Source organism: Camelus dromedarius, chromosome 36 (assembly GCF_036321535.1).
Source record: "Camelus dromedarius isolate mCamDro1 chromosome 36, mCamDro1.pat, whole genome shotgun sequence".
NCBI lineage: Eukaryota > Metazoa > Chordata > Mammalia > Artiodactyla > Camelidae > Camelus > Camelus dromedarius.
In genome coordinates this window covers 5,053,133-5,076,111 of record NC_087471.1, presented here as the reverse complement: position 1 = coordinate 5,076,111, position 22,979 = coordinate 5,053,133, and the positions used below count along the sequence as shown (strand labels likewise).

The 22,979-nt window shown below is 57.6% G+C and overlaps 2 protein-coding genes across 4 annotated transcripts; both read left to right on the top strand.

The window, feature by feature from the left end:
- Positions 1-2,754: 2,754 nt before the first annotated feature.
- Positions 2,755-11,424, top strand: LGI3 (leucine rich repeat LGI family member 3). Of its 2 annotated transcripts, XM_031442243.2 has the most exons (9): positions 3,065-3,152; positions 3,643-3,773; positions 4,039-4,110; positions 4,945-5,016; positions 5,337-5,408; positions 5,500-5,571; positions 6,234-6,403; positions 6,550-6,714; positions 8,745-11,424. In XM_031442243.2, the coding sequence occupies exons 2-9, from the start codon at positions 3,760-3,762 to the stop codon at positions 9,560-9,562; spliced, it is 1,455 nt and encodes a 484-aa protein (XP_031298103.2). In that variant the 5' UTR covers positions 3,065-3,152; positions 3,643-3,759; the 3' UTR covers positions 9,563-11,424. The 2 variants fall into 2 exon arrangements, with proteins under 2 accessions (XP_010994429.3, XP_031298103.2); XM_010996127.3 differs by lacking the exon at positions 3,643-3,773 and having other exon boundaries at positions 2,755-3,152.
- A 2,671-nt stretch (positions 11,425-14,095) lies between these two features.
- On the top strand, positions 14,096-18,107 carry REEP4 (receptor accessory protein 4). 2 transcript variants are annotated; one of them, XM_064482462.1, is made up of 9 exons: positions 14,096-14,302; positions 14,414-14,620; positions 15,439-15,511; positions 15,895-15,971; positions 16,063-16,183; positions 16,579-16,692; positions 17,056-17,191; positions 17,350-17,504; positions 17,598-18,107. In XM_064482462.1, the coding sequence occupies exons 2-9, from the start codon at positions 14,589-14,591 to the stop codon at positions 17,661-17,663; spliced, it is 774 nt and encodes a 257-aa protein (XP_064338532.1). In that variant the 5' UTR covers positions 14,096-14,302; positions 14,414-14,588; the 3' UTR covers positions 17,664-18,107. The 2 variants fall into 2 exon arrangements, with proteins under 2 accessions (XP_064338532.1, XP_031298104.2); XM_031442244.2 differs by lacking the exon at positions 15,439-15,511 and having other exon boundaries at positions 14,097-14,620; positions 17,598-17,826.
- The last annotated feature ends 4,872 nt before the right edge of the window (positions 18,108-22,979 follow it).

Genomic DNA, 22,979 nt, shown 5'->3' with positions numbered 1-22,979 from the left:
CTTTCTTTCTTTTTTCTTTTTTTAACTCGTTTTTCACCTACTTGGAGGTTGGGGAAGGAAGGGTGCTCTCAAGTTTCCTAAAGGAAGTTCAGGTGCTTGCACTGACCTGGCAGAGGTCTTGGGAGTCTTGCCTTCCTTTTCAGGAAAGGGGAGAGGGACCTTTAGCTGGGCAGGCACCGCTGTCACCTCGCCCTTGGAGCCAATCCCCTGCTGCAGTCTTTTCTCTTTTTGGCCTTCCCTTAGGCCACTTCTCCCTCCTAAAAAGTGCACCCTCAATGCCTCTTCACTGCTCTGAATACCACCCACCCTAAAAGGCCAGGCAAGAGCCAGTGGCACCTCCTCTGTGCTCACGGCCTCAGCCCACAGTGTCCCTTCCTCCTCAGAGACCGCCCAGCTTCTCGGCTGCACTCTCACCTGTCACCTGATGAGAACAAGACTGCTGTTCCCATCAGCTATGTGGCTGTTTTTTGTTGCCTTTCTTCTGAACCAGGCTGCCGGCCCTGAGACCATGCTTTCCCGAGGCTTCACGCAGGGCAAGGTGCACGCATGCAGCCAACATGTGACTCTCTTCAATGATAAGTCTGTGTCCAAACATGAGGGGACTCCTGATGAGGGGTCAGTAGTTCATTCCTTCAGTACATGGAGGCCTCGGTGCTTCACTGGCCAGCTCTGGGGCCCTGAACGAGTCATTCTGCCTTTCTCGGCTTTAGTGTGTTCATCTGTGAAATGGGACTAATACGGCCTTTTCTGTCCCCCTCTCCAAGCTGTTGTGAGGATCCAATGACACCACGATGTGAAAGTCCAATCATCGTCAGTATCATCATCTATTTCGCCCTCCAGGGCACCTCCCCTCACTAGCTAAGACTAGGACCCACGTTCCCCTTTTCTGTCTGTCTCTGGGTTAAACCCCTCCGAGAACCCTGAGTGATGGCGAGCCCCATGGTAGCCACTCCTTCTGTGTGGGCCTCCCCTCTTCCCCCTTCCAGCCCCTCAGCTGCAGGGGATGGGCAAGATTCACTCTGCCCTTTGTGTGCTGGGCAAAGCCGTGCCAGGGACGGGTGGGGATGGTTGCCCAGCTGCCCCCGCCACCCTCCCCACCCCCACTGCTTGTCTTCCCGCAGGCTGGCATGGGGAGGGCAGCATGGGCAGCTGGACTGGCAGTGGCTAGTGAGCATCAAAGGGCAGGGGCATCCCTGGCTGAGAAAACATGGACTTAAGCTCAGACCAGAGAATCCCCTGCTGGCAGAGGCTGGGGACAGCTGGAGAAGCATCTTAAACCCAGTGATCTCAGTTTCCTGGATTGATGGAAAGAACACTACACTGGGAGCCCAGCCACCTGACTGTACCCATGAGCTCTTGCAACAGTCACACACACACACACACACTCACCTGTAAGTAACATAATATAGACGAGCAGTTCTTAAACTTTCCAGTTTCAGGACTCCTTAGCACTCTTAAAAAGTATTGAGGATCCCAAAGAGCTTTTGTTTCTGTGGGTTGTATCAATTAATACTATATTGATATTTACTGAGAATTTTTAAAATAATAAAATAATTTTTAGAATAGCAATAATAAACCCATTACATGTTATAACATACATAACATACGTTTTAAATGAAATTAACTATTTCACAAGGCAAAAAAAAATTCGGGAGGAGAGTGTCATTGTTTTCCATTTATTCAAATTTCTTTAATTTCATTGATTTAATTTATTATAAGATCCATCACGTAGCGAGCGCCTGAAAAATTCCAGGGTACTTCGGGGAGAGCATGAAAATGAAAAGGGCAAATAAGTTTTAACATTATTAGGGAAATTCTTTTGACTTCAGAAACTCCCTGGAAGGTTCTCGAGGACCCCCGGGCTCCCTGGACCAGACGTTGAAAATCTCTGCGTAGGACAGCTGCGAAGTTTGGAGTCAGGCTGAGGGGTTGAAATCCCTACTCTGTCACTTTCTTCTGGTACTTCCGGCCTCACTTTTCTTATCTGTAAAAGGGGGTTAACATGAAAGACCTCAAAAGGTTGAGGCGATTAAGTAGGTAGAGTACACAACACGTAGTAGATATGGTATCAAGCTTGGCTGCTTTCCTCTTGATTTGGGCCTCTGTTTCCTCTTTGATAAAAAAAGGGCTGGACTGGAACGGTCCAAGGCTCTTCCCAGCTCCAGCAGGCTGTGGTGGTGTAGTGAGGAATGTTCCGGAATTCCTCACATTCCCACTCCAACTCCAGGGACAACATTACCCCTTTCCGCTCACACAGACACAAAGGCACATTCTTTTATTAGCTCGTGGAGGCACGTGAACACATACACATGTCACCTCTGACATGCCCATGAACTCTGCCTAGAGGCCGCTGAGGGCCAAGACAAAGGCACAGGTACATAGAGGCTCGTGAACTCAGAGTGCAGAAATGCCTCCTCCAGGGAGTAAGCGCCCGTGCCCGTGCAGGGACAGGTGTGCACGCGTGCAGTCTTGTCGTGATAGGATGCACTTGTAGACCTCGCACGCTCGCAGGCACTCACGCACAGCCGCTCCGGGTGCCCGTCACACAAGCAGATGGCCCCAGAGCCCGCCCGCAGGGCACGCACGGCCAGGGCCAGGGCCGGAACCACTCCTTTCTGGGGCTACTCCCCGCCCGGGACTCCCCGCGCCGCCCTGCGCGCCCCCGCCGCCCGCCGCAGTCCGCGTGCTCCCCGGCCGGTCCGCCCTCGGCTCGCCCCGGGCTCCGCGCATCTCTCCGAGGCGGCTCGCGGGAGCGAGCAGGGGAGGGGACGGCGGCCGGCGCCCGAGGGCGGAGGAGTCCGCCGCTCTCCGCAGCGGCCGGCGGCCAGGCTCCGAGCTGCGGCAGCGGCTGGCGGTGGCCGGTGGCCGGGAGGTGCCAGCCCGCGGGGGTGGCCGAGAGCCGCGGGGCGGGGGCGGCGGCCGGTGACTTGAGAGGTTGCAGGCGGCATGGCGGGGCTGCGGGCCAGGCGGGGCTCGGGGCTCGGGCTGCTGGCGCTGTCCACGCTCGGCTTCTGCCTCATGCTGCAAGTCGGCGCCAAGAGGCCCCCCAAGACGCCCCCCTGCCCGCCCAGCTGCTCCTGCACCAGGGACACCGCCTTCTGCGTGGACTCCAAGGCAGTGCCCAGGAACCTGCCCTCCGAGGTCATCTCTCTGTGAGTGCTGAGCCCTGGTCTGGGGTGGGGGAGCTTTGGATGGGGAGGAAGGCAAAAATGGCTCTGGCAGTGGATGGGGAGAACCTCTGCTCCCCTACTACAAAGTGTGGGGTGCAGGAGGGCTCCAGGGAGTTCTCAGGACGGGAGATGAAAGGCATCCGCGGGGCAGGGAGTTCTGCAGTCATGCAAGCAAGGCAGCCATGGCTGGGGAAGCAGGTGGTACAGCCAAGAATGAATCACCAGCACCGGCAGCATCAACAAGACCTACTGTGTGCAGGGCTCTGGACTTAGGGGGAGGGGTTGTTTACATGAGCGGGGGCCCCTGCCTGTGATGTCACACCAAGGACAGAAGGCTTCTTGTGGGGGGAGGGTGGCAGCAGGGGGAGGGGTGGAAGCGAGATACACTCACACAGCGCCCTGGCACGGGCGGATGGCGGCCACTGGTCTTGCCAGCCACTCTGCACGGGGCCAGCCAGCCTGTCACTTGCAGCAACTGGCCTCGGGGACGAGAATGAGCTCTTTGGTCCTTGAGAGCAAGATGCCAATCTACAACCCCAATCCCAGTGCCCCATCCCTCAACGGAGCCAAGCACTCTGTGGATGTTTGAATGATGGAGAAGGTGTGGGTAATGGAACCTTCTTTTGACTGGGTGGCGGGTGAGCCTGGGGTCTTTGGTGCTCAGGGAGGCAGTAGGGGAGGATGACGAAGGAAGGCAGTGAGTTTCTGAGAAGGGAAAGACAGCCTCAGGTGTGGGAGGGGGGGACCCAAGTGAAATGGAGAATTCCCATGGCCAGTGCATACAGAAGCCATTGCCCTGTGCACCTCTCACGGCCCCAGCACAGTTCCGGCACACTTCCCACCGAACTGACTCAGGTGTCCCCTGCAGGACGCTGGTGAATGCTGCCTTCTCGGAGATCCAGGACGGAGCGTTTTCCCACCTGCCACTGCTGCAGTTCCTGTAAGGACAGGGCCTTGCTGATGGGCAGGGGCGGGCAGGGGAAGGGGGCAGATCCTGGACTGGGGAGGGGGAGAGGAGAGCGGTTGTAGGTAGTGTTTGGAGATTAAGAGGCAGGTGTCACTTACTTTCACTCCCATGGGCTAGCCACAAAGTGTGGGGCCGACTGGAGTCAGGAGGGGTGCAGGGAGCAGCAGCTGGGGAGAAGGAAGGTAGGGATTGCCTGCAAGAGCAAAGACGGGAGTATTTGGAGCCCAGTTAGAAGGGACCTGCCTCTTCTGGAGACCCAAAAGAATTGGGTGCCATAACTTGAGCTGGTGCCATAACTTGAGCTGGTGCCAGAGGGCGGACAATGCAGGGGAGACAGTTCATCTTAGAGACAAATGACCCTAGGTAGGGGTCAGGGTTTAAAGAAAGAGCTGGGGGCTGAAAGAGAGAGAAGATGGGAGGGTCTGGAGTTCTAAAAGGAGCTTTTATGTTTGAAGCCCCAGTCATAGGGGAGAGTATATGTCAGTTTCCTCACCTTGCCATCAGTCCGAGAGGGACTGGAGTGAGCTGGGGTGAGGGTGGGAGACAGAGAGGGGAGATGCAGAGGGGAAGGACCTAGCTCGACAGGGGAGCTCTTCCCCTGACTGTTCTTACCGTAGAACCAAATAGGGACCCTGGGAGCTTCTGGGACCAGAACAGGCTCCTGCCTGGACTTGCCACCCAGGCTGCTCTGGGGCCCTCCACTGGGGTCCTGAGGTTGGGAAGCAGAGCTTGGGGGTAAGGCAGCCAGCTGGGGGCTGGTGTGGCAGGTGTGCCCTTGGGGGCTCTAATCCACCTTTGTCTCTGCAGGTTACTCAACTCCAACAAGTTCACACTGATTGGAGACAATGCGTTCACAGGACTGTCGCACCTGCAGTATCTGTGCGTTGGGAGGAAAGGGGAATTGGGAACTGGAAGGCAGGAGGGAGCCCGGGCCTGCCTGGGCTGCGGGGGGAGGTGGAAGGGCAGGGGGAAAGCCCTTGAATACTCTGACTGGAGGACCTGAGCAGAGGGTCATTTCATCCATCCCTCTGCTTAAACCATCCTGCCTGGATGCCCTGTCACCACTTAATGTCCCCAGATTCAGAATGGAAGCCTGTCTTAGGGTCATGGGCTGGAATCTTGGTGGGACATAGGGAGAGAGCTGGTCAGGGGTCTGGGATCATGAATGGCAGCTAAGACAAGTTCTTGTCTTTCTCCAGCTTCATTGAGAACAATGACATCTGGGCACTATCCAAGTTCACCTTCAGAGGACTCAAGTCTTTGACACACCTGTGAGTACATCACACACATACACCGGACCAAAGCCTCCTATCTCCTTTGGCCTTTGGCCTTGGTCATGATCTTCAGGGGTCTCTCTTGCAGCTCACTGGCCAACAATAACCTGCAGACACTGCCTAGAGACATCTTTCGGCCTCTGGACATCCTGAGTGACTTGTAAGGCCTGAGTCTTACTTCTTTTGACAGTGCCACAGAGGGGTACATCCCTAGAAGGAGGGATGGGGAGCAGAACTGGGAAGATCATAAGGTCTTGACAGGCTGGGAGGGCTTGGGTTTGGGTTTGGGGCGGAAGGCCAAGAAGGCTAGGTTTAATCATAGATAGACTGGTTACCTTTCAAACCTACCAAAGATTCAAGTATTTTAAGGCATCTGTGGCCCTCTTTAAAATGCACACTGCATGTATATGTTTTTTAAATAGGTGCTTTTTTAATGTATGTTTGATTTGAATCTACGTTAAAGTCTGATAGCATAGCCACAGTCATTGATCAGTATTTCTACGAGAAAACAGAAGCCCTGGATTGTGGAAAGTTTGGAGGAACTGGGATGTGACCGATACCTGTGCAAGTTACAAGTACCAAAGACACCAGGTCAAGGAGGCAAGTAGGGGCTGAAACTCAGCCTCCACTCTGCTGGCCAAGCACTTGACTGTGGGGCTGCACCATCCCAAGGGAAACTTTTTTTTAATCGGTGCAAAGATGCCACATGAGCAGCCAGCAGCAGCCTTGATATCTACTTCTGAAAACCTTGAGGGCCTGGGTGGGCAGAGCAGCTGAGAACCTGTCCCTCTCTGTGTCCCCTCCATCACCCTCACCATCTAGGGACCTGCGGGGCAACTCGCTCAACTGTGACTGCAAGGTGAAGTGGCTGGTGGAGTGGCTGGCACACACCAACACCACGGTGGCGCCCATCTACTGCGCCAGCCCGCCCCGCTTCCAAGAGCACAAGGTGCAGGATCTGCCGCTACGGGAGTTCGACTGCATCACCACGGGTAGGAGGTGCCCCACCCCGGGCATCAGGCTGGGCCTCCCCAGGGAAGCTCCCCCAACACCCTGCCTCGCCAGCTGAGTAACCTTACCACCCAGAAAGTTCTTACTCTTCTCCCTCCACTTCCTCCCACCCCTCTCACCCCTGCAGATTTCGTGCTGTACCAGACCCTGTCCTTCCCAGCAGTGTCAGCCGAGCCCTTCCTTTACTCCAGCGACCTCTATGTGGCTCTGGCCCAGCCAGGAGCCAGCGCCTGCTCCATCCTCAAATGGGACTATGTTGAACGGCAGCTTCGAGACTATGATAGAATCCCAGGTACCTGCGCCCCGGCCTGGCTGTGGCGGCCCTGATTGGGTGGGGTGGGATGGGATTGGGCTCCGTTGAGTTCCTGTAGGTAGGAGGAGAGATGAGACCTGGTCTCTGACCATAAGAACGTTCTAGTCTTTGGGGGAAGGTTGATACATATGGATAACATCCATATAATACATTGGTACTAGGAGGGAGATGGAAACATGATGTTCTGGGAGCACAAAGGAGGGGCCTACTCTGAGAAATCAAGGAAGGCTTCCTGGTGGAGAGGATGCCTAAGCTGAGTCTTGAAGGATGAGGGAGAGGAAGGAGTGATGCCCAGGATCCTGGCTTAAGTGAGTGGTGCCAGTGAACTAAGGAAGAGATAGGAGTGGCTAGTGAGTTCAGTTTGGGATCCACTGAGCTTAAGCTGAATCTAGAAGGCTGAGGGAGACTTAGCTAGGAGAAGAAATGTGGGAAGGGTGTTCTGGCAGCGGGAACAGCATGAGCAAAGTCAAGAAGGCGTGAAACAGCTTACCATGTGAGTGCATGCACGTGTGAAGAATTACATGCATGCACATGATGGCAGCATAAGGTTCAAGGTGGAGAGTGGCAGACGAGACCCAAGAGGGATGAAGACCAGGCCACTGACAGGTACCGAACAGAGAGTGTGACCCAATCCAATGTGCATTTTGGAAAAGTTCCTCTGTGAGCAGCAGGAGAGTGCTAGGCCTTACGTAAGACGCCTGGGCACACCAGGAAGGGATCAGCTGGCGCCTGGGCTGGGGCAGCAGCAGTACGGATGGAGAAATAGAGTTAGAAGGGAGGGCTGAACTGACACAAGAGGAAACAAAAAATTTAAATTGCCCTGTATCTATGAAAGAACTTGAAATCATTACCTAAAAACCTCTCCTCCCAAAGAAGACTTCAGGGCCAGATGGTGAATTCCGTCAAACTTCTAAGGAAGAAATTACACCAACCTTACACAAGCTGTGTTAGAAAGCAGGAGGGAGGGCTGACAGGGCTTAGGGACTGGTCAGCAGTGAGAGAGGGAGAGGGGATCCGCTGTTGGGGATGGCTTCTATGTTTCTGGATGGGGCCATGAATTGAAATCAAGAACACAGTTTTAGGGGTAGATGTGGAGCTGGCCAGTGGAGGCTGAGGTGCTTGGGGCAGGTGGGCAAGGAGGGTCCGAGCTGCAGCTCAGAAGCTGGAGGAATTATAAGCATCGGGGCGGGCAGCCCAAGGCTGTGGAAGGGATTCAGGGCTGTGACTGTCAGAGCCTGAGGCTCAGCGTGGGCTTCCCTTGGGGAAGAGGTAGGTCACGGGGAGGAGGAGGGCGGTGAAGCAGTGCTGGCAAGCAGGAGAGGAGAGGCGAAGCCTGGGGACCCAGGACAGGTCAGGAGCGTGGCCCCACATGCTTCTGGTGCCTGCGAAGGGGCCAGAGCGATCTGGGTGCAATGCACATGTTCTCCTATGTAAAAACCTCATCAAAAGTGGAAGCTCTGGGGGAAAATGTGTTTTCACCTACAACGATCCACAAGCCTCTGTCTACCCAGGCTCCATCTGGCTGTGTTCAAAATTCTTCCTCCTTCCCGTGCCTAGCCATTTGCCAGTGGAGTAACTTTGGGCAAGTCACTTAGACTCCAAGCCTCCATTACTTTCTGCGTGAAATTGCAAAATAATAGGGTATCTTTCAGACTTACTCATTGAGGCAATATGTTCATACTTAGTACAGTGACAGCACACAATAAAAATTCAGTAATTGACATGATGGTTAGACCATCGGTCCATATCTAGGGACACCTATTTTATGCTCAGTGTCAGCTTGTATTTGAACCCTGGGGGCAAGGGCGCAGGGAGGGTGATGCTGAGATGGGGTGTTTGCTCTGAAACAGTCAGAAAGCATTGTGCGCCCAGTGGCTATTCAGCGGGGAGAGAATGCTGTAGCCAAAACCCTTAGTCCTGTCCCGGGGCTGGAGGGGACTGCTTCTCTTTTCTGAGGGCGTGGCAGGGGCTTGCGGGCCCCCTGACGCTGCTTCCCTCTGTCCTTGCAGCCCCCTCTGCGGTGCACTGCAAGCCGATGGTGGTGGACAGCCAGCTGTACGTGGTGGTGGCCCAGCTGTTTGGCGGCTCCTATGTTTACCACTGGGACCCCAACACCACGCGCTTCACCAAGCTGCAGGACATCGACCCGCAGCGCGTGCGCAAGCCCAACGACCTCGAGGCCTTCCGCATCGACGGTGACTGGTACTTTGCCGTGGCCGACAGCTCCAAGGCAGGCGCCACCAGCCTCTACCGCTGGCACCAGAACGGCTTCTACTCCCACCAGGCCCTGCACGCCTGGCACCGCGACACTGACCTAGAATTCATAGACGGCGAGGGCAAGCCGCGCCTGATTGTGTCCAGCAGCTCCCAGGCACCTGTCATCTATCAGTGGAGTCGCACCCAGAAGCAGTTTGTGGCCCAGGGCGAGGTGACCCAGGTGCCTGATGCCCAGGCTGTGAAACACTTCCGCGCCGGCCACGACAGCTACCTGTGCCTCAGCCGCTACATTGGGGACTCCAAGATCCTGCGCTGGGAGGGCACCCGCTTCTCCGAGGTGCAGGCTCTGCCCTCCCGGGGCTCGCTGGCCCTGCAGCCCTTCCTCGTGGGTGGCCGCCGCTACCTGGCGCTGGGCAGCGACTTCTCGTTCACGCAGATCTACCAGTGGGATGAGGGGCGGCAGAAGTTCGTGCGGTTCCAGGAGCTGGCCGTGCAGGCCCCTCGGGCCTTCTGCTACATGCCTGCTGGGGACGCCCAGCTGCTCCTGGCCCCCAGCTTCAAGGGACAGACGCTTGTGTACCGACACGTGGTGGTGGATCTCAGTGCCTAGGGGGCCTCTGGGTTCCTTGGGCAGCCACGGGAAGCTGGGTGGGAGTCTCCGGATGAACAGCACAGGTGCCCCCGTGAAGACCCACGTAGCCAACCCGCATACGTGCTCTCACGTGCACACACCCCCGGTGAGCACGGGCCGTGCCATGGACCGCAGCCCAGAGATGCCACTTCTCTTCGTTGTAATCAGCATGAAGACTTGTCTGCACACCAGGCGACCCAGCACCCGGTGCCCTCCCACACATGGACACCTGTTCTCCCCACATTCCATCCGCAGCCTCCCTTGCACTGCCGCCTTCCACAAGCTCTGGCCCCCAGGAGGGGAGCTGGGAGGGCAGAGGCTGAACTGCTCCCTCCTGTTCCTCAGCTTACCCTTCTGATCCTGTGGTCTTTCCTGTTGGTGCTCCAGGTGTCTGTTTACCTGCTCGTGCTCCGCATCGCAGCCCACAGCCACACCCTTCGTGTTGCCAGGTGCACTCACCCACACTACCTTCCTCTGCACGCACATGTGGACCCTGATGGACTCCTTCAGTTACACGCACACACACCTGTCTACACACCCATTTCCACGTGCACTCATGCAGATTCAGCACCGCCTAAAGGGGCTCCCCGCTCCATCACCTTGCCTGTCTTCCTGGAGGGGCACATAGTCCATGTCCTCCTCTGCTCACCCCTGCCATGCCCACCCTGCGGCTGATAAAGATGGGAATGGTGGTGCCAGCCTCTGGGCACCAGCTTGACCTCCTAGGGGCAAAGCCCCTCTGCTGGAAGCAATAAGAACAACAGCCCCAGCAAAGCCTGATTTCTTCCCAGTGCTGTCTCTGTTCTCGCTGGAGTTTCCCTCTCTGATCCTGAATCCGGCTCATTGGTGGACAGTGAGACCACCCAGATGAAAGCATTTCTGCTTTTCTTTCCTGCAGCTGCCCCAGCCTTGGACCAGACCCGGATTTAGCTCCGCTTTTGGGATATGGATCCAGTGCTGTGCTGGCTCCTTTGGGTGCATCCAAGCACTGGACAGGCCAGGGATGCTGCAGGCACCTGAGCCATCTGGACGGGTGCCTGGAGTGGAGCTGGGCTGGAGAGCATCTCGGAGGCCCTGAGACCCCTCCAAACCACAGAGGCACACCCCAGGAGCACGGCCTTGCAGTGCAAGCTGAATGCGGGAGAGGGGAGGGAGTGAGGGTCCTGTGGGAGCCAAGCTTCTGCTGCCCTCTGCTGTACGCTGGGAATAGATGGCTGAGATGCAAGGCTGGTGGGGAAGGCGTGGCGCAGGGAGGCTCTTCCCTGTGCCCAGACTGTATGAGGGCCTCTCGGTAGCAGGATGCTCAAGGGCACTTGGGGGCAATGCTCTGATTCACTTGCTTCAGATAAAAAGTTCCCACCCCACTGATGGGTCTCAGGTGTTCAAGGGTGACGGTCGGTGGCAACTGTTTCATTAAGAAACAGGGGACCAGCTTCAGCTTTCGGAACCCCTTTCTCCCTGCTCCCTTCCCTCTGCAGAGTGAGGGGGCACCCCAAGGTCAGCTGCTGCGGGGGTCAAAGTTCATAGTGGTGACACTCAGGTGCTGGGCAAGTGTGACTGGTCTCCACCAGCTGAGGCTGACTAATGGCCAAGTGTTCCTTCCTGGAGATCACAGTCTTGGGGCCCGCTGAGACTGGAGTCTTTCCCTCGGTCAGGTCAAGTCCAACCAACAGGACCAAGGACAAGCTCTGCAGGCCCTCTCCTCTCCATTCTCCTCTGCTGGGCAAACACGCAGCATCCTGGCCACCCTCCACCCTGGGTGTGAGATCTGAAGCAAGGGGACTGATTTCCTGAGCTGAGCTTCTACTTCTGTCAAGTAAATAATAAAACCTACTCTACCCGAGCCTGATTCTGCTGCTTACTAGCTGGCTGGTCTCAACCATGTTCCTTTGCCCATTTGTATCTCAGCTTCCTTGTCTGGAAAGTGTGGAGAATCATGCTACCTACCCGGCAGAGTTAGTGCGTGATTTGAATGCATTAGATCGGTTATAATGTATTAATGTATGTAGGGCCCTTAGAAGAATATGTCCTGCACAGAACTAAGATTTCTTTGGTGGTAGGACTAGAGACAAAGAGGTGGCTCAGAGAAGGCTGATCCTTGAGGAGACCTACTGCCTGTGGATTAGGGTTCCTTACCCATCTTCAGTCTCAGGGCCCTGGTACCCTGTGTCTTACCTGTAGCCTCAGATGCCCGCTCCTCACAGTGGGGAATCTGCTAGGTGCTGTGTCTCGGTTTCTGCCCCCTCCAAGCACATTCATGTGCTCTTGGCTTAGCAGGCACCTGTTGGGTCCCCCAGCCACACTGTCCTGGCAATGTCTATCCCGCTTTTTTCAAATGGGGAATGGGCCCTCATGCTGTGCCAGGGAGAGGTTGCCAGGGAAAGTGGGGTGAGTCTCCCAGACATGTTGGCAGTCTGTCACCCAGTAGAAAGATAAACATCACTCTGACTGCTGCTCCCCTAGGACGCCTCCCAGGGTCAGGAGACACTTCTCCCCCTGAGTGCCCAGCTTTCTGCACATGGAGAATGGAGCCCACTGTGTGCCTGTCTGGTCACCCGCCCCGGGTGGGTCATCTGTATGTCCAGAGAGCTGCTTAGCAACCCAGTGTAACCAGGTGACTGTGTCAACAGCTCAGGACCAAAGGGCATGAGAGGCAGAGTCCACTTGCTCTTTCAAAGCCGAGGAGGGTGAACCCTCCTCAGCTGCCAGCCTCACACCCTTCCATGCCGAGCCCTGACATCCTGTCCCTTAGATTTTCCAAGCACAGTCATCAGGACCAAGGGTCTCCATCTGAGAGACCGCCCCGGCTGGGTTGGTGTAGAGTGGGGACAGGAGAGCTCTTCTCCAGCGAATGGCCTCGAGAGAGGCGTGTGATGCTAAGGTCAGGTGCATGGCTCTGAAAGGCACCGAGGCGGGGGAGGCAGTTCTGCAGTAGGTTCCAAAGGACCCGAGGCTCGCATGCACACAGTCAGCCCAGGCACCCTTACTTCCAGAGGCATGGATGTCCCTTCCCCTTTCTGCAAGCCCCTGTTCCTCCTGAGCTGTCCCCCACTGGGTCAGTCACATCCTTCTTCTCCAAGGAGACAAGGATACTTTCACGCTCATTACAATGCCTGAGCCTAGAGACTGATGGTAGCTGGGACCTTCCTGGGGCGCTCCTGCCCTTGGTGGTTCTTGTTCCTCCAATCTGGGGTGGGAGCTGGGGCCAGTGTGAGGTGGTTGGGGGAGAGAGGGAGGCATGAGGGCCTCGGCGGAGTTTCCCCTGTGGGCCGGTTTCACTGCTGGCTCTCACATCCAGCAACACCAATAAAATTGATGGTAATAATTAGGAGTATATAATCACTGAGTGTTTATTTATTCCCAAGAAGCCCCCTTTCCCTGGCTCCCATCATTGGCTAGTCCATCCTTTTGCTAGATGGTGGGTGTTAATTGTGGCTCTAATAAAAAGTAATAACTGCCTGAGTTTCCCACCCCCACAGCTCTGAGCAGCTCTGTTATCACCCCCACCTCAGCCCTATGAGGCAGAGGGGAGGCTGCACAGAATGGGGGGATGGAGCGAGGCACCTAGTAGAACAGGTACAAAGAACGCGACCCCACGTGGAGAGTTGTAGAAGCAGCCAAGTTTGCCTTCTTCCAGATACACACCTCCTAAAGGAGCAACTCGGCTTTCCCGTCCCCTCTCGGGGCCACCCTCAGAAGACTGATCCAGCCAAGCGCTTATTTATCATCCAGCCACAAACACCATCAGGTGCCTTCGGGCAAGTTACTTCTCATGGTTGAGCCTACATCCTAAATGGTAAAAAACGATCTTTGTAATGATCAAGGCTCTGCGCTCAAAGATGCACTACAAGATGGCCATCGTTGATACTACTAAACCCTCAGGGATATTTGTGCTGTTGACTCACAGAAATAGGTGGAATTTCAATCCTCTGCGGAAGGAGGCATGGGGGGCTGGGTACTCCACCCAGAATCTCTCAAATCAGCCTGCCCAGGTACGTGGGCTCTGGAGAGGTAGCCCACGGAGACGGCAACTCCTGAGGCCCACTCTTCAAGGTGGGTGGGTGGGGGTGATGAGCCCCTCAGGTTCCCTCTCCTCCACCTCCTCCGGCTTTCCCTCTAGGCCACTTCAGCAGCTCTGAGGCACTTTACCGAGCTCCTGACCTAGTGTGATAAGACTCGGATTTGCTGGCGCTCAGCCAAGCCTCCTGGTTTGTGCCCGAGCCTCTCAGTGGGGGGCCTCCATCCATCTCAGGCTCATTCCCATTTTACAGAGGGGGAAAACAAGGCAAATGAGGGAAGCTAGCAAAGAGCTAGTTGCGAAACTCTGGACTTCAAATTTCCTTCCCCCCGCCCCACCTTTTTGTTTCCGCTTCCCACCTCCACGCGGAGGGCTACTCAACCTACCGGCCTCCTCCTCGAGTCCGAGGCGCATCGCCACTTTAAGGGACAGGCCTCTCGCCATCCTGACCTCGCCCCGCCCCCTCCGGGGCCGCAAGGCGCCTGCGCCGGGCGCCGGAGACCCGGGGTTGGGCAGAGCCCAGTTCCGTGCAACTTTCAAGTGAGTTGCAAACTCCGCCCCGAGGTTGGTGCTGGTGGCCCGGCGCGCTGGGACCGCGGGGACCCTCTCGAGCGCAGGCTGCGACCAGCCACCCCTGGGCCGAGACCCGCAGCGCCCGCGGCGAGGGCCGAACGCCTAGTTCCCTGCGGCAGGAAGTGCAGGTCGGGGCCGTAACGGCCTGAGCAGCGCGGCCGGGCGGAAGAGCGCGCCCGCCGGTGCCGGCTCCCTAGTCGGTTCCTGCCTGTCCGGGCCGCTGGTTTCCCCATTTTCAGGCTGGCTGCACTGCGGAGGTAGTGGACGACGGACACCGCCTTTCCAAGGGGCAGCCCAAGCGTCCCTCGGGTTCCCGCACCTCCACTGATAATCCCATCCCAGCCTGGGCGTGAGCGTCCCTCTGGGCGTCTTCCTGCGGCGGGGGTGGTCTCCCTTCGTTCCCGAGGCTGCAGGATGGTGTCCTGGATGATCTGTCGCCTGGTGGTGTGAGTATGGCCTCTCTCATACCCCTCTATCCCAGAGGGCCAGACTGTCCCTGGGGTGGAAGCTGGGAATGTCTGGTGGGAAAGTGGGCTTTCTGATCTCCGACACACCTTTCCCCTCCCCCAACACTCACCGCAAGGATTAACGGACCTGCGGTCCTGCGCAGGGTACCGGGCACCGCGTGCTTTCCCCCTACCCTCAAGCCTACTTGGCTGATGGCGACCCCTTGCAGTCACACACATTGCAGACAGGTGTGTTGGCCAGAGGACCACAGGCTGGCCAGCAGCCCCTTGGCAAATACAAGCTGTTGTGACACATTGTGGGTGGAGAATCCAGGTGCCTGCTTCTCAGCTGAGCAGTCAGTCACGTGACCCACCACCCCGGCCTCAGCCTCCCCACTCTGTCCTACTCGTCACCTTTCAGTACTCCAGCACCTGGCTTGAATATCCCTGTCTGCAGCCTGGCAGTGCCGGGCCTGGTGGCCCTGAGCCTGACTGCACGCCCATGGGAGGAAACAGCCTGGTGCTCACGGCTCAGAAGCCTGCCTCCTACCCACCTGGTGGAGTGGCTATGGGTGCTCTCGCTGCATCATGCACCCATGGGCCACTGGCGCAGGCCTGGACAGGCTTGGGATGTTTGTAAACAGCAGGGTGGGGAGGCAGCCTCCAGGGCACTGACTCAGGCACAGGTTGTGCAAGCCAAGCGGGAGGAACAGGGCAGGCACTGCCACCTTGAACCCAGGTGGGAGGCGGCCACCTGGCAGGGGCGCGGGGAGTGGTGCCCCTCACACTCCCCCTCTGCTTTGGGGGCTGCTCTTCAGGCTGGTGTTTGGGATGCTGTACCCAGCTTATGCTTCCTACAAGGCTGTGAAGACCAAGAACATTCGTGAATATGTGAGTGTTGGGGTGGGCAGGAGGCCTCCGCTCAGGTGGGGGGACAGCAGCCTTGGGGGGTGAGGTAGGATTTGGCCAGGTGGGGAGGATCTGAGCTGGCCTTCCCCTCCTCCAATGGTATGATCTAGTGGCGAATCCTGGAACAGAGTGGGTGTGGATGGAGGGTGGGCTGTTGGGGTGCCTTGCATGATCTTGTGGGTGAAGCCCGCTGGGGGTGGGTACGGGAATGAGTGGCAGCTGCTCTCTGAGGCCAGCCAGGTGCCAGGGGAATGCAGTGGGACTGGCTCTCTGGAATCTCTGGGCTGGGTCAGCCTGGAACAGAGGGGGTTGGCACTGCAGGCTCAGCTGCTGGCCTCTGACCTCCCTGCGTCCTGATCCCCCAGGTCCGGTGGATGATGTACTGGATCGTCTTTGCACTCTTCATGGCAGTGGAGACCTTCACGGACATCTTTATTTCCTGGTACGGGGGCAGGGCTTCTCTGGGCTGCAGGGAGGTGCTGGCCCTCCCCCGCCCGGCTCCCTGGCAAACCTCACCCCCTCTGTTCTGCCAGGTTCCCTTTCTACTACGAGATCAAGATGGCCTTCGTGCTGTGGCTGCTTTCGCCCTACACCAAGGGGGCCAGCCTGCTTTACCGCAAGTTTGTCCACCCGTCCTTGTCTCGCCATGAGAAGGTACCACGGCAGGTGGCAGAGCGGGAAGCATAGGGGTAGGTGGGAGGAAGCAGCCCTGGACTCAGGGTTCAGGACACTGGGGACACCTGGGCTCTCATCCCAGTCCCACTGCTGTTTAGCGATGGGACCTTGACAGAGCCTAAGCCTCCTCCTCTTCTGGGACAATCAGATGAGGGACACATGTGAATGATGTTTTGATGGTGGGGGAAGGCTGGAGCATGGCTGTTCACTGAGGTGTGAGAGCCGGTGAGGGGGTGGGGAGCCCTGTGCTTGTGTGGTTGCCAGGAAACTGTGCAGTGTTGGGGACAGGAGGCGTGGCACCCAGTGGTTTCTCTGGGTCCTCAGGGGAGTGACTCGGGCTGTCCACCTGAGCTTTCCTCCCCCCGTGTCCACAGGAGATCGACACCTACATCGTGCAGGCCAAGGAGCGCAGCTACGAGACGGTGCTCAGCTTTGGGAAGCGGGGCCTCAACATTGCCGCTTCGGCCGCTGTGCAGGCTGCCACCAAGGTGCCCTGGGCCCAGCCCTCCAGCAGCCCTGCCCCCACCCCCTGGGCCTTTTGGGTCCAGCTCTCTGTCAGGGAGCCTAGAGATAGCAGCTGTCCATGCCGGGGAACAGGAGTGAGAGGTGACAGGTGGGGTGCTGGCAGGAGCACGGAGCTGGAAGTTCAGACTTCCCTGGCTCTGACACTGACCGTGAGCTGCTGCTCCTGCTCTCTGGGCCCTTGTTGGCATGGGGGGGCTAGAAGGTTGCTTTCAGTACTGAGGCCTGTGCCCCAGGGACAGCCTGCAGGTCAGCCTCGATTCCCCGGGCCGCTGCCCTGGCTGAGGCCCCTCCCTCTAGGTGGCACAGCGGCTCCCCCTCCCTTGCAGAGTCAGGGTGCGCTGGCTGGAAGGCTGCGGAGCTTCTCCATGCAGGACCTGCGCTCCATCCCCGACGTCCCCGCCCCTACCTACCAGGATCCCCTCTACCTGGAGGACCAGGTACCCCGTCGCAGGCCACCCATCGGTGAGTCGGCAGAGGGACCCAGAGCTCTCTGGAGAGGGGTGGCTTCCTTCCTGCAAACTGTGACTTCCTCCAGGGCTAGAGGAAAGGCTGGCTCAACCCCAGGCCTTCAGACTATGTCAATGTCCAGCTTTTCCTCCTGGCCTCCTCTCCTCCTACAGGGTACCGGGCAGGGGGCCTGCGGGACAGCGATACCGAGGATGAGTGTTGGTCAGATACAGAAGCAGTCCCCCAGCCGCCAGCCCGGCCCCGAGAGAAGCCTCTGAGCCGCAGCCAGAGCCTGCGTGCGTTCAAGAGGAAGCCGCTGGTGCGGGAGGTCAGTGGCGAGGAAGACACAGGGAGGTGGGCTGCCTCGGCTGTCCCTTCAGCCCGCACCTCTCACAGTGTACCTGCTCTCTCTCCCCACCAGGGCACCTCACGCTCCCTGAAGGTTCGGACAAGGAAAAAGACCGCGCCCTCAGATGTGGACAGCTAGGGTCTGGGAGCCTGGCCCGGTCTTACCTCGTGCCCTGCAGGGTGTTGGGGACTGTTTGGAGGAGACCCCTGGCGGCACGTCTGTCCTGGCTGCACCAGCTGCCCGGGCGTGGCCTTCCTGGCTCTTGGCTGTCGGTGACGGGCCCAGGGGCAGGTGCTGCTGGGGCCCTGTGCGGGCTGCACCCATGATGTACCAAAGAAGGCTGGGCCCAGGGTTCTATTTATTGCCTTCCTCGCCCCTCTCCCTTCCCAGGTGTGGGACCAGAGCCCTCCCCAGACCCCTGAAAAGTGAAACCAAAAGCCCACCCCGCTGTGTTCATTCCTTCCTGTTCTTCAAAGTACTTGACAGCCTTCTCCAAGGCCGTGTGTGTGTCCTGTTGTATGGTTTGTGTTGGTGAATGAGGTCAGGTTTGTGGAAGTTTTGATAAATAATTGCATAAAAGTGTTCTGTTTCTCCTGGCTTGTGGTTCCAGGGCTCACAACACATATTATTAACCAGCCTGCCACAGGCCAGTCTGGGCCTAAGAACAGTGCTAAAAGGACAGACAGACTGCTAGAGGGGCCCAGTGTTCTGGGGAAGATAGCCACTGACAAGTAGTTGTGATGTGGCCAGAACTGTCACGGAAAGCTCTTTGGGGACCAGCCCTGAGAGGGGGCAGAGTCTAAGAAGACTGCAGTCAGGAGGAGGTGGGATTGGGCCTTGATGGGAAGTGGAAGCCAGTGAGAACAGAGGTGTGGAGGGGCCTCAGGCAGCACGATAATCCCATGGGGATTAGCTGGAGCTGGCACAGATTAGGGCTTCCTCCAAGGGCCTGCCGGGTCTCTAGGCAGCTCCGAGGACACCGAGTTCGGTAAACACTCAGGTTAGCAGCAGGAGCTTTGCACTTCTGCGGTGTGGCCGCGAGAGGGCAGCAGCTGCCAGGGCCTGGGCTGCCCCCAGCTTCCAGGTCAAGGAGGGCGGGGCTCAGAGGCTGTGCAGAGCCTTGCCCTGCAGGGGCCTGGCTGCTTGCTGGCTGGCTGGGAGGATGATGCAGAACTCTGGCCCGGCCTCCAATGGCCCTCCCTGCTGTTCGTGGTCATTGGTCCTCAGCCTGCACCATCCACGAATATACCCTGTTCTCCTGAGACCCAGGCTCTTTGCTGGCTCCACTCCATCCCCTACTAGTTCCTGGGGCAGCCAGTGCCCGGCTCTGCCCCATCCTGCCCCTCGATGCTGATCTCACCATAGTGTCCCAGGGCTGCTCCCCTCTCCCATCCCCATACCTGCTTTTCTTTGCCCTTTCGATTAAGCAAAGAGATGGGTGAGAGTGTCAGGTGGGGAGAGGGGAAATGGGGTGGCCACCCGGAGTGACCTGAGGAGTGTGGATTAACTCTTGGTGTGGGGATTATCTGGGTTTATTTGGGGGGAAGTACTTAATCTGCTGGGAGGCTTAGCTTCTCACATTTTGGTGTTCAGTGACTCCCTATCTTGGTGTTCCCTTGCAACATGGTACTACCTTATCTCTTCACTTATTCATTCAAAAAATCTTTACTGAGCATCTCCCAGGCATGTTTCGTGATACTGGGGATGCAAAATCTAGTGACAGCCAGCACTTAGAATGTGCTACTGGGGCTGCTCTGAGGCCCTGACATGTATTAATTTAATCCTCACAACAATGTCATGGGGTACATACTATTATAATCTCCATTTCACAAATGAGAAGACAGGCACGGAGAGGACAAGTAATTTGCCTGAGGTCACATAGCTAGCAAGTGGCAGAGTTGGGCTTGGAACCAGGCAGTCTGGTTCCAGAGTCTGTGTGCTTCACCACTGTGCAGAACTAGAGTAAATGAGGTGTGTCTTGCCGGGGAGGCAAGGAGAAGGAAATTAGCAGATATCAAACATTGATTGTGTGCCTGACCTTGTGTTGGGCATTTTAAAGAGATGATTTCCTTGAATCCTCCCGACAAGCCTGTCAGGTAGGAGTTACACCCATTTTACACATGGGAAAACTGAGACTCAGGTGGGGCAACCTGTTCACGATTGTGCTGCCTGTGGGCCAGGGCCCTGTCTCCTGATGCAAGTCTGCCCAGAAAGTGCCTCGGTAGGAATGGAATGGCAGGATCCACATCCCTAAAAGGAAAGAACAAAACAGGAGCCTATGATCAATGGGCAAAATGAAATAAAAACTCCAATTTGGCGCAGCTGGCGGAGGCCTGAAGGTGTGGGGTAATAAGGAAGCTCTCCTGGGAGCTGGGGCCTCACCTGTGTGCATTCCTCAGCTTGGGACTTACCAGTGAGTGGCAGGGTCACTTGGCCCCTAGGGTTGAATTGGAGATGGTCCCTGATGGCCACCTTAGCCCCAGCCTCCTGCTGGCCCGGCTGCCCCACAGTCCTGCCTTCGCCCTGCTGCTCCTATCTCTGTCTCCAGAACACATGGCTTTCCTTCCAGCATCAGTCCCCAGGCCCTTGCTCCACTGTACGAATCTCCTGTGCTCCCAGTGGTCTTCCTTCTAGGCCAGCATGGCCTTCCTTCGTGACCTGCTTTTTTCCAAGAAGCCTTCTCTGACTCACCAGTGTCTCCTGAGGCTCCTAATCTCTGGCCTGCTCACCCTGTCCTGGGCGCAAGATGCTGTGGGCTGTGTTCATGTGCCCGCTGCCCTCCGCTCCCTGCCCAACCAGCCTCCCCTACACCTCCCCTACCTACACCTGCATCCTTACACCCCAACTGCTCCATCAGTCTGGACTCTTCCGTGGTTCCACACTGTTCTCCTGACATGCTCTCTCCACCTGTCCCCACAATTCTGTCCTATTCCTATTTGCCCTTTGAACCCCTTTGAACTCGACATCACCTCCTCCAGGAAGCCCTCTGTAAGCCCTCCCCCTGCTCTCTTGGGGTTTACTGTTCATCCAGACCCTGCCATCTCTCTTCCTGCACAGACTTCCGTTTTTGCCTTGAACATGTCGTGTTTTTCCCCCTGCTGCATTATGACTTCATAATGAACAAATTTGCTCTTGTTCAATTCTGTATCCTGGACTGGAACAAATGGTGGTTTAGACACAGTGAAACATTGTCATCCATGGTGAAGGGCCACTTATTCTCACTTCTGAGCTCAAGCCTTGGCCCTCCTGTGACGCTCCCTCGCCTTTCCCAGGGTGGGGCTGGAAGCACCTTGTCACTGTTTGTTAACATACCCAATGCCAATCTTCCCCCCAGTTCCCAGCACAGGGCTTCAGTGAATGTTTGCTGGTAAAAGAACACACTCTAAGTGAGTAGAAGCTCCTTGAGGGCAGGCATGACCTTGTACTTTCATCTTTGTGCCCTGCATCCCCTTGTTGCCCATCACAGAGCCTTGAAAACGCCCAGTTTCTGTAACACACATTTGGCAAATGTCTGCTGCAGTTGTACGGGTTCCAAGACCTCCTGGGGCCAGAGGGGAAAGGGGCAAGGAGGACTCCAAGTTCTGAGGCATTTCTGGCCAAGCACACACGTGATCCTGAGACTGGGGCACTGGGTTCAGACTGGGCTTCCCTCAGAGCCTGTCCTGTTCCTCTGAGAATCATTGAGACGTCTGCCCAGCACTGTCTCCTTCTGCGTGGGGTTCCTGGCCCAGCCCTCACCTTCTCTGGCCTGGCCCCCAAGAGGAAGGTTAGGCTGTGCTCTGGCCTGCCCACGGCCCCCCACCTTCTCTCATCCACCAGTGTGCCCACTGCTTCCCCAGGCAGGATCAGGGCTGGGCCTCCGTTCCAACTAGACTGGAACACAGATGGACCAGGCTCCATCCCGGGCACTGGTGAGGAGCTACAGAGCCTAGGCCAGCGTCCTCGGAAGCACACACCTCTGCTTGGCCCGGGTACCAGCCCTGCTCAGTTTGTGCTCACTCTGGCCTCCCCATCCACCTTGCCTGCTTCTGAGGGTCGCCCCCATTGCCTCGAAGTTCCCAGGTGCAGGTGGCCCTTCATTCCTGGCTCTCCCTTCTCCCTCTTCCCCACAGCCCCACTGTCCCTTGGACCTTTCAGGTGGCTCCTCCATCTCCCAGTCTCTTCAGCCTCCCCTTGCCTTGGCCCACCTTCCCTGGGTCTGGCCTCCATGTGCAGCGGCCCCCCTGCCGCATTTGTAGCTGCTGCTCTGGGTGGCAGCAGCATAGATGGCCTTTTGTTTCAACACAGCCCCGTCCCGTGGTTGAGTTGGGGAGTCCTGGCTGGCACTGCCCCACCCTTGAGAGGGTTGAGGAGATGAGCACCCGGGCTCTGGCCCCTTATCCCCCGCCCAGCATCAGGGACTGGGATGCCCAGTAGCAGGGTAGGGGGAAGAAGCCCAGCGGGAGGATGCTGCCCTCCGCTCAGGAAATCCTGGGGGCCAGAGCTGGGTTGCTGGGCGGAAGGTCCTGAGCCTGGGGGCAGAATGAGGTGGCTCTCTCTACCGGGGTGGCTAGATTGCAGGGGAGGGAAGGTTGGGGGGAAGGAGGAGGGGCTCTGGGGAGGTGCGGACTGAGAAGAGGAATTAGGTCAGAGATGTGGGTGGGTGGGTGAGAGGGGAGGGGGCATCTGCCGCAGAGCTTCCTCCTGGCTCCAGAAGCATCTCCACACTTCCCTTCCTCTGCCCCTCCCCACAGGTCCTGGGAGAATTCTCCCTGGTATTCCCCCTCCCCCATGCCCCCGCCCCAGGCGTTGCCACAAGGGTGGGGGGTGGGGTGGGGGGAGGCCAGCCTCAGCTGTCTGAAGGATGGAGGGGCTGGGGAAGTAGGGCTAGGTGCCCAGACGGCCGCGTGTGTGGGAGGGGATGTCCTCAGATGCCCTCCACCCGGCAGTCCCCGCTCTGACGTGGGTGCCCCCCCTCTCCCCGCCCGGATTAGTGGCAGCTTGGCCTGACTCTCCGGGGCTCCTTCCCCCGCCCCCGCCTGCTGCCCTCCCCTGGGCAGGGGGCTGCTCCACCCGAGGGGCACTTGTGCTTGCCCAGGTAAGGGGCTCTGGGGACAGCGTGAGGGCAGCTGGTTCATGAGTGCTGCTGCGCGTGTCAGCGGGAACGTGTGTATCAGTGTGTGTGTGTCAGCGCTCTCGAGGGGTCGGTGCGGGGCCGGAGTGGGCCCACGCGAGCCTGGGGGTGCGGGTCAGCTCGCCTTTGTCCCCGGATCGGGCATTGTGGCCGCACGTTGTGTGGATTTCCCTCTGTGTTTGTGTCTTTGTGTATCTCCTCAGATCTGCTCTGTCCTCAGGCACAGAACAGCCAGCCACAAGGGCTCCGTGGGCCTGGGGCCCCGGCTGTAGAGCGTGATGGGGAGCTGGGTGAGGGTGGACAGGGACTCCCCCACCCCACCTCCCACGACCCCCTGTGCA

What these genes read in the sequence shown, in the direction of transcription:
- LGI3 (XM_010996127.3), top strand. Translation starts at nt 2,947, where the DNA reads ATGGCGGGGCTGCGGGCCAGGCGGGGCTCGGGGCTCGGGCTGCTGGCG. An exon ending in CTGCCACTGCTGCAGTTCCT is followed by an intron (nt 4,111 to 4,944) that starts GTAAGGACAGGG and finishes TTGTCTCTGCAG; the next exon opens with GTTACTCAACTCCAACAAGT. An exon ending in CTGTCGCACCTGCAGTATCT is followed by an intron (nt 5,017 to 5,336) that starts GTGCGTTGGGAG and finishes GTCTTTCTCCAG; the next exon opens with CTTCATTGAGAACAATGACA.
- REEP4 (XM_064482462.1), top strand. Translation starts at nt 14,589, where the DNA reads ATGGTGTCCTGGATGATCTGTCGCCTGGTGGT. An exon ending in CCAAGAACATTCGTGAATAT is followed by an intron (nt 15,512 to 15,894) that starts GTGAGTGTTGGG and finishes CTGATCCCCCAG; the next exon opens with GTCCGGTGGATGATGTACTG. An exon ending in ACGGACATCTTTATTTCCTG is followed by an intron (nt 15,972 to 16,062) that starts GTACGGGGGCAG and finishes CTGTTCTGCCAG; the next exon opens with GTTCCCTTTCTACTACGAGA.